The sequence below is a fragment of the Vigna unguiculata genome, chromosome 4 (assembly GCF_004118075.2).
Source record: "Vigna unguiculata cultivar IT97K-499-35 chromosome 4, ASM411807v1, whole genome shotgun sequence".
NCBI lineage: Eukaryota > Viridiplantae > Streptophyta > Magnoliopsida > Fabales > Fabaceae > Vigna > Vigna unguiculata.
In genome coordinates, this window is record NC_040282.1 from 41,596,162 (window position 1) to 41,606,315 (window position 10,154).

Sequence of the window (10,154 nt, forward strand, 5' to 3'; positions counted from 1 at the left end):
CGACCTACATAGGCCTTACAACCCAGATGGCACGATTACACGAACGAGCGCGTCGACCTGGACGTGCTCTACGACCCATACGGGCTCGACGTCCTGGACGAGCCCTACGACCCGGACGGGCCCGACGATCCGGACATGCCCGACGACCCGGATGGGCTCGACGACCCTGACGAGCCTGACGACTCAAACGTGCACGACTACCCGATTGGGCCTGACTGTTTGGACGGGTTCGTCCGGGTCGTCTGGTCCGTCCGGGTCATCGGGCCCATTCGGGTCATCCAGCCTGTTCGCGTTGTCGAGCCTGTTCGTGTTGTCGGGCTCGTCCGGGTTGTCCGACCCGTCCAGGTCGTCGAGCTCGTTCGGGTTGTCCGGCCCGTTTGGGTCGTCCTGGTCATTGGGCCCGTCCGGGTCCTTGGGCCCGTCCAGGTCGTCAGGCCCATCCGGGGCATCCAGGCCTTAATGATACAAGTTTTAAAAAATTCAATTTAAATTTCTTCTATACAAAAATGGATTCTGGATTTTGAACTCTATCCAAATATTTGGATTGGATTTAAATCTTGATCCAAATATTTGGATATGGATTTTAAAAAAATCCAAACTACTTTTGCTAAAAAAATGGATTTTGGTAAAAAATTTAATCCAATTATTTAGATCTAAAATGGATGTGGATTGGATCATTAAAAATCCAATCCATGCCCACCCCTAACAACTGTAATCAACAAGTAATTATGTTTGTAGAAAAACTATTGTAATCAACAAGTAATTATGTAATTTATAAACATAATTCCAAAGTTCAGTAGAGTGACCAAGTCCAGTATGAGTTTATTATTATATCGTGTAAACTTTCATGAGTCGAACATATAAAAATCTTTTAATCTTCTACATCTTCTTTGTACATAATTTTTTTTTTCTTCTTGTAATTTGTTGATTAAATAATGATATCTTAACCCGCTTTTAACTCATTATTTTAATCACTCTTTAATTATTTATTTTAATTTTATTTAATAGTGTAATGTGATAATTGAAGAACGAATGGAATGATAGATTAAGAGTAGATCTTGGATAATAATATTTTGATCTACTTTTAACTTATCACTTTAATCATCTTTCAATTATCTATTTTTATTTTATTTAGTGATGTGATATAATAATTAAAAAGTGATTGAAGCATTGGGTTAAAAATTGAATAAAAAAATATTGATCAAAATATTATTATTCTTGCTGATTATACATTTGCTTTGTTCCATAAGGTTAGTGTAACTTTGCAATTATTTGAATAATGGTATGGTGTCTGGTCAATGTGTATTGGTGTGATGAAAATACTCTTGCAAGGGTTTTGCTTGTTTTGAATAACTATTTGTATAGTTTTGTGATTTTAGGGCACTTTGTAATATTTATTGCTTTGTATGAGTTTATTAGAAGTTAATGGAAAGCATGTAAGAAAGATAACATAATAGAATTATATATAATTCTATATTGTCATTATATATATATATATATATATATATATATATATATATATATATATATATATATATATATATATATATATATATATATATATATATATATATATATATATATATATATATATATATAATATATATATATACACACACGTGTGTGTATGGAAATGTCAACCATGTATTGAATGTGTGTGGTGTGAAATTGGGATCTACTCAACGTTGAATCTCTCTAATAACACGACCATCCAGTTTTAAACCACATGCAGCAAACTGAAAATCCCCTAAATAGATTCAATTCACGTTGCACTTCCTCCAACAATCTTGGCACAATAAAAGATTTATTTTTAATGAATATAAAAAATATTACTAAATCATCAAAAACATTACTAAATATTGATAACATTTAATCAAATCTTGTTAATGTGATTTAGTAATATGACTTGTTGTAACATCCGAGTTATCGGTCATCCCAAAATAAATAAATTAAAATACAAAAGAAAGTATAACTATCAAAGAGTTTTCAAAAGAAAAACTACGAGCTAATACCAAAAAATATAGATATAACAATACAACAACATCTCCTCCTCTCCTCCTTGCCTAATCCAGCTCCAAAATCTTCAACTATTCACACCGATCAGGTGATTATTGCAAAAGAAAACATACACCAAAAAAACAAAACATAGGAAAAAGAATAAGCTAATGAATTACAAAAAAAAACACACACACACACACATTAATTCACAATACAATAGTATAAGGTATACACAAACAATCAATTATTTACATACAGATATATAAAACCAAGACTCACTTAATCTGGATACAAGCATTGATATTGAGTCTTAATAGGTTATGTACTTGTTGTGACCTCCAATGTTTTACATAACGATAAACAATATCACACATAAGGTTAATTCAGTGTTGTACAACAAAAAATAAACCAATGATCTGAAAATATTTAAAAATATTACTATTAACTAATCATCACATCAATAACCAAATATTTATATTTATCAAAATTTCATTTCCTCTCTTAATTTATCCAAAATCATCTTTTAATGTTATGAATCATATTTGTTTCTTATATTACGACAAAACCTCAATTAAAATTTTCTTCTATATTAAATAAATATTTTCTTATATTCTACATAAATAAACTATTTTCAAAATAGTTTTTTCCTTCAAAAAAGGATTAAAAATATTTTCTTTTCTCTAATTTTAACCATAGTTTATTGTGACGTCCCATTTTAATAGATTAATCCATCAAATAAAGCATCACGCAATTATAATAACGAGAAGCATTCGGATAAGCAAAACGGTTAAAAGGTAGCTATTACAGTCATCCAGAAAATACTACGAAACCGGATTTAGGCATGCCACCACGCCATAAACAGAAACAAACTAAAGTTTAACAGTTGAGCGAAAGAAATGCTCTAAGAGCATGGAACTACAAGGCGCGAGGGCCATAGAATTTCTTCGAAAACCGAACCAACGGGCCCACTAGACTGCACCGCTACCACCATCAGGCCTACCTCCAGAAGTATTCCCATCTGCTCCCACCAATCGGTGATCATCGCAAAAGAGAAAACATAACAGCAAACAAACACAAACACGCAAGGGTAAGCTAGTGTAATATGATACTTATCATGGCATAAAGAAATAAATATCTAAGCATTCCAGACATACAACTCAGAGACACATAGATCATGTTATGGCAAACAAGCAAGACACTATGACTCAATTATCCGGATACATATATTAAGATCGGATTCACTGGATGCCTGCACTCGTGGTGGCCTCTACTGCTCTGCAGAGCCATTGCCAATGGGTTTCACCCTACCACTCACGAGGTTAGCCTTCAAACGTCTAAGGCCATTATCCTGCCAAAGACTAGGGCCTCCCGCTACTCTCACCACTTGGGTCAGTTTGCTCTACTTGAGACTCACTGACCCTTTAGAGTTTCGGGATGCGATCCTTACTTGAATCCATATCTTAATATATACACTACACGCCACCATAAAGTCTCCCCACGAGACTCATGGAATTACGCCTATCACACGCCACCATAGAGCCTCCCCACGGCGACTCATGGAATTACGCCAATCACACCATCATAATCATATTTCTCATGCAATTCCCACCTCAATTTGACCATCCATTAAATTCTCATGCAAATTCTCAACCAACCAACCAAACAAAATCCATGTATTATTCATGCCAACATACCAACTTTTAGTTCATAAGATTCAAGCAACCATGTATATACATATATTCACATGCTTTAAGATTTGAAGCGAAGGGGGTAATTAAATAAATCACAACTTCATCCCTCAAACAACGAGAGAAAACAGAATTGGAGCCCTCCGCCGTCGCAGCCTCGCTCAAGCTAGGAGCAGTCGCCCAGGCGAGAGAAGTTGTCTCGCTCAGGCGACTGGCTCTCGCTTAGGCGAGCCTACCACGTGGAGCCTTAAATGATTTCACGATTTCTCGCTCAGGCGACGCTGTCTCGCCTGAGCGAGCTGACCTGTCGCCCAAAAGTGCAGCATCTCGCCTGGGCGAGTGCTCGAGGGAGAACCAGGGTGAACGTCCTGCAACTCTCGCCTAGGCGAGACGAGCTCGCTTGGGCGAGAATCGCAGAGCTCACCACTGTCCACCCACATGCAGTGGCGGAAACCACTCAGATCCGCCCCCAAACCCACATGCAAACCCATATCATTCAATAAAAACATACCAGGCACGCATACGGACTCAAAACAACCACAAACAGCCAAGGACAACTCAAAAACAGATGGATCTAGCTTCCCTTACCTCTTGTTGGAGCACCAAGAACAACCAGACTCTAACAGCGTAGCACAGCAGCTCCAGGAGCTAAGGCAGTGAACGAAAACTGGGAAAAGAAAACAGAACGAGCTCAGGGAATCTAACTCCAACTTGACCCACATGCATTAGGCAAAGAGGAAGGAAACAGAGCGGACCAGAGGTTCCGAAGCTTACTCACCTGGGAAAAAGGGTTTTCCTAGCTTGAAAGCAGACCAGCTTTGTGCCCTAGGAGAGCCTTGCTGAAGGACAGAGTTGAGAGCGTTTAAGGGAGGGGGAAAACTTTCTGAAAAGGAAACAAGGCAGAAATGAGGGAATATGGTAGGGTAGGGTGCCCTTCTGTAGGGCAGGGCCTTGGGCCTCCGGAAAGGCCAGGCCCAAACTCTACAGTACAGAAGAAAAAAAAAAAAAAAAAAAGGGCTTACATTTATTGTTATTATTATTCTTCTTAAAATCTCTTTAATTATCATGATAGTACAATACAACTTGTCAAGTTTATTTTTCCATTAGAAATATCTATATTTTGTTAAATAGTTAATTTTCTAAATACTAAAATGAATTTTTTTTACAATTTCTTAATTCAACAAATCTATATTAATTGATATTTGCAACTTACTACCAGATTTTGTTAAAAAGCAATAACTGATAAAACTGTTGCAAGAGGCACCTTTCTGAAAAATGTTTGATTTCGAAAAAGAATTGGCAATTAACAAGTAATCCATTAAAACTCATATGACCATTTCTTTTACAACTTTGAGCATATGTTGTTTAGCAAGTGCTAACAGAGTGAAATATTTGTAACTAAGAAAATTGTAATCGAAAAGGTCGAGAGAGAATTAGCACCTGTAACGCGACTGGTTCAATAATCCGTTTTTTAATGTGAGCAATCTTTTTCCAGTCTTCGCCTTCAGGATTCCGACAACGCTTACTGATTAATGGACACAACCAGATTTTAAGATAAGAGATGGATTTGGGCAGACCCTCCTCTGGTAAGCATTCAAGGTTGGGACATCCAAAAAGTGTGAGAGATGAGAGGTGGGAGAGACCCTTGTAGTTCAGCTTTTTGAGAGTTGGGCAATTGTAGATTTCTAGAGAGGTAAGAGAGGGTGGCAACAAACCTTCATCAGGGAAACACTGCACGTCCACCTCTATAATAGTCAATGTTTCAAGACAAGTGTCGGCACCCAAAGCCTCTCTCAGGGAGGCTATAAGTCTGAAACATGAAAGAGACACCTCTTTTAAATTTGATGGCAAACTTCCTTCTTCAAACATCTCCACTTGTGGACAATCAGTTATTCGCAACTCAGTAAGAGAGGGAAGTAGGATTTGCATGCGCTTTGGCAACAACTTCAAATTCCTTGCTCCTTTAATCTCAATTTTCCATAGCTGCGGAGCAGATAAACCTTCACTAGGAAATGATTCAAATTGAGGACATTCATCAATTTTCATTTCCTTGAGATGATTATGAGTGTGCTCATTTGAAATTCCTCGTAGGTTTCGGGACCCTGTTATATGAAGTAAATGTAGCTTTGGAAAGAAATCTAGCGGAAAGATGGTAAGAGAGTCACACCCACCATCAATTATCACTTCTTCAAGAAAATCGTAATGGGTAATAGGAATATTCACAAGTGGGCATGAATAAATTATGAGCTTACCACGTAAACTAACAAATAGTTCCTTTAAGTTAAGAAGTTGCTCTGAAGTACCTTTCAGCTTTGGACATCGATTGATAAAAAGATATCGAAGACATGGAAAAGTAGTTTTACATTCCCACTCTTCCCATTCCTTCAAGTTGTCGATTGCCAAACTTTCCAAGGATGTAAACGAAGTAGAGTTGCTCCCACAAAACTCAGCACCAATGCTCACTATTCCATGAAACCCTCTAATCTTGAGGGTCTTTAGTGATGACAGAAGTCCAAGAGGAGGCAAACATAGGCAATACTTACAGTTCTCCAAACATAAGAACACCAAAGTTGATAATGAATTATTGAATACCCAACTTGGAAATTCTGTTCCACCATAATTCTCGATAGACAAACGTTCTAAGTGTTTGGAAGGTTGTAGATTCTCAAGTACTTTCTTTTCTTTCAATGGATCATCAGGGATGTGCTTCCTCTTCCATTCCAATTCCAAGTTCACAAGGTGTTTATTTTTCAAATTTGCTTCTAATGCATCCAAAGGATTCACAATATTTTGAACCTCCTTAATTGATAGACTTCCATGAAGATTGAGTCCTCCTAATTGCTTAATATTGCACTCATTGTTTCTATCAACGAGAAACGTACTCAGTACTTGAAGATTCTTCAATTCTCCAAAATGCTTTGGCATCTTTGTCACTTTTGTTCTTTCAAATTCCAGACAACGCAATTTAGTGAGTTTATGCAAATTTGAGGGCAATTCCTCCAGATCATAACAATTGCTCAACTTCAGTATTAACAAGTTATAGAGCAAACCTATTGAGTCAGGTAGTTTTTGTATATTAGTATACTCAAGGTCTATCGATTGGAGATGTTTAAGATTACCAATAGAATCAGGGACCTTTTTGAGATCGCTAATACCATAGAAAGATAAGACGCGTAAAAACTTAATCTTGGAGAACAAATCATGTAATGAAATCATGAATTGCCAAGGATAGTTGCCAAGGTAACGTCCCCTAAGTCGTGCAATTGCAATAAAGGAACGCAATCTTTTAGCATCACTTAAACTCTCTAAACCATTAAAACATTTGACATCACCGGGTGTAAATAAAAAATGACGGGTTGTTTTAGGTATATATTTTCCTTTATCAAATTTCAACCTAAAACATATGTCCCCATAAACATATTTTGCCAAATCATTTAAAAGGTCATGCATGACGAAATTACCTTCATATTGTTGAAAGAAAGACCTTGACAATAGATCATTAAAGTATTGTTCACCAACTTCTTCAGGATGTCTAATTTCTTGAGGACAATGCAGAAAATTTTCAGCCATCCACAACAAAATTAACTCCTTCTTCGCAAACTCATAATCTTTGGGGAATAAGGCACAATAGGCAAAGCATCTCTTGAGAGGAGTAGGAAGGTAGTGATAGCTTAGTAATAAAGCGGGGATAATTTCACTAGCTTCTTTTGGTAAGTTCCACATGTCACTTTCCAATATGTTTTCCCAATCTGAAATGGATGACTTTGTGTGTAAAAGTCGTCCAATTGTTTTCAAAGCAAGAGGTAATCCTTTGCACTTCACAACTATCCTTCTACCAATCTCCTTTAGATCATCGTTCAATTCAATTTCATCGTCTTTTAATGCGTGTTTTTCAAAAACATTCCAAGACTTATCCTCTCGTAATTCCTCCAGAAGATGCACTCTAGACCTCATGTTAGAAGCAACTTTCTTACTACGTGTTGTGACAAGAATTTTACTTCCTGGAGCCCCATAGCTAAGAGGAGTTCGAACAGCTTCCCATTCTTCTCCTCCTTCGTTCCAAACATCATCTAAAACAAGAAGAAATTTCCTTCCTGATATTTGGTCTTTCAATCTTCCATGAACCATTTCTAGGTTCCCGCTATCATCTTTAGAGTTAGTGATTGCCTCAAGAATTGTTTTTGTCACTGTCAAAACATCAAAATGATCGGAAACACAAACCCAAGCTCTGATATCAAACTTAGCCTCCTCCATCTTTGGGTCATGGTATACATGTTGGGCAAGTGTGGTCTTACCCAATCCACCCATGCCCACAATGGAAAATATAGATGGATGGTTATGATTGTCAGTTTCAGATCTGAGCCAATTAAAGATAATTTCTTTGTCTGCATCTCTGCCATAGATAATACTTTCAACCACCAAAGAAGATGATGGCAATTTCTGTGACACCTTACTATCAGAATAAGAAGTACCGTTTTTCAAACCAAGAGCATCCTTTTGCTGTTCAAGATATTTTAGTTTTTCTAGGACTTCTTTCATCTCTGATTCAATTTTCTTGTTAAATGAACTGAAAGTAGAGTTGAAGAAGGTAGATACCTTGTCAGTAAAGGTTTGAGGTTCAGATCCAGCTTCCACTTGGCATCTGGTGAGTTCATAATCTATTTCACCCAAGAGATCCTCTGCATCAAAGACAGCCTCCTTGACAGAAAGAAGCCATGCTTTGACGTGTGGATCTCTGAACTGTTTCTGTTCTGCATCATCAGCAAGAGCATTGATGGAGTGCAGCATGATGTTCAAATTGCCGAGCAGCTTCTCATCAAGTTTTCTTCCACGAAAGAAGTCTACAAATTGAGGAGAGGCTAGCCTGTCGAATGCAACCTGAAGAAAGGCCGAAAGAAGAGCACCACCAACAACTTCTGCTGCCATGGTAGGAGTTGGAAATGGATTGAACGATGAATGGAAGTGTGAGATTTGAGATGGAAGTTTACAACAGGGATGCTATACCGATGCAATGAGTAGTTGGCCTTTTTACGACGAAGACTTGACTTTAAGGATAGTGGAACATTATTTTCTTTGATCGCAAATTTTCTCAGCTTTGTTTCACAATCCTCGTTAGATTAGGAATGGACGGCTCAAAATTTGATAAGTTTTATTCATCATCATAAAATGTGAGCTGTTCGATATTCATTCAAACGGCTGTGATGAATGAAAGCATGAAATTCTGAATGGAGAGAGGATTGTGGGCCCAGTGAAGCAATAATGTCTTTCTGATAATTTGTTTAATTGTTAAAAATATTCGGGTAAAATTTTAAATATTATTTCATTGACTGACTCCACTTAACACTGATTTGGTATTATTTTTTATTTGGACACTAATTAAGAATTAAATTAGATTACGAGATGAGATTTTGATATACCTATTATTGTTATTTGGTGATGGTTACTTTTTATTTGTTCTTCTTACGATTGTGGTATAGTTTTAAACCGTTCAGTGATTAGGTATAAGGCAATATAGTTACTTTTATATAAACCTTATTAGTTTCCCATGAAAATGAAACAGTGATGTTTTCATTCCCTTTGCCTCTGCAGAAATTAAAAACAGAGAAAAGGTACTACAATAAAAAATGCAGAAATTAAAAACAGAGATTTTGCAATGCATGTTTTGCAAAAACACCGTAGCAATGATCTTACTGTAAGTGCATTAGGCGATGCACTTTACTTAACAACATTGTAGAAACAGATGTTTTTATTTTTTTTATCTTATCAAACACGAATTTGAAAACAGACAATATTGATAATTATTGATTTGTCTTATTAAAATATTTAAATAGTGAGGTATTCTATTCATAGCTTTTAAATGTTGCTCTCTTGATTATGCAGGAAATGATTGACCACACTCAAAGCACACTCTGTCTTATCTTGTGTGACCTAAATAACTGAGCTTCTCTACAAACATGTAATATGAACCTTTATTTGATAGAGTTATCATTCTCAGTTCTATGACTTTGTTCTGTATGAGTTCTAGAGGCCTTGTAATCAATTTTTCATTCTTTGAGAAGATAAATAAGATATTGAAGTATTTTAATTTTCAAGTTTCTTCATCTTGAACTAAGAAACAAGCTTCTCTTTAAATAACAATTATACTTCAACACCCCTACAACAATCATTGTCATCTACATAGATTAATAGAAGAATAAGTTTCCTTTCTGAGAAATGATTGATAAAAAGTTTCAAGAACTATCTGTGATCACATTAACCCAATCTATATATATCAGGAAATTGCCAAAGAACTTGTAGAGTAGTTGTACTTTTACCCGGCTAGTATTGATTTCAAAAAATTTCAGAAGCAAAATTGCTTTATATCATTGTGCATATGTTTGCTGGAAGAGTTAACAATCAAACTCACTAACCCTCTCATATTTTGAACAGCTGTTTGCAGTGAAATGATTTTCTGAAATCTGTCATAGT

At 36.4% G+C, this 10,154-nt stretch overlaps 1 protein-coding gene across 1 annotated transcript; it reads right to left on the bottom strand.

Annotated features, from left to right (window-relative positions):
* Positions 1–2,704: 2,704 nt before the first annotated feature.
* Positions 2,705–8,718, bottom strand: LOC114181818 (putative disease resistance RPP13-like protein 1). The gene is made up of 4 exons (XM_028068394.1): positions 5,127–8,718; positions 4,465–4,569; positions 4,275–4,353; positions 2,705–3,016 (listed from the first exon to the last, which is right to left on the bottom strand). Exons 1-2 carry the CDS (start codon positions 8,610–8,612, stop codon positions 4,549–4,551), a joined length of 3,507 nt encoding a protein of 1,168 aa, XP_027924195.1. The 5' UTR covers positions 8,613–8,718; the 3' UTR covers positions 2,705–3,016; positions 4,275–4,353; positions 4,465–4,548.
* Between the last annotated feature and the right edge of the window lie 1,436 nt (positions 8,719–10,154).

Bases quoted from the DNA above. Each gene is read 5' to 3' on its own strand.
- LOC114181818 (XM_028068394.1), bottom strand. From the start codon at position 8,612: ATGGCAGCAGAAGTTGTTGGTGGTGCTCTTCTTTCGGCCTTTCTTCAG. The intron at 4,570-5,126 runs GTGCTAATTCTC...TTTCCTTTTCAG, and splicing joins TTGAACCAGTCGCGTTACAG to AAAGTTTTCCCCCTCCCTTA.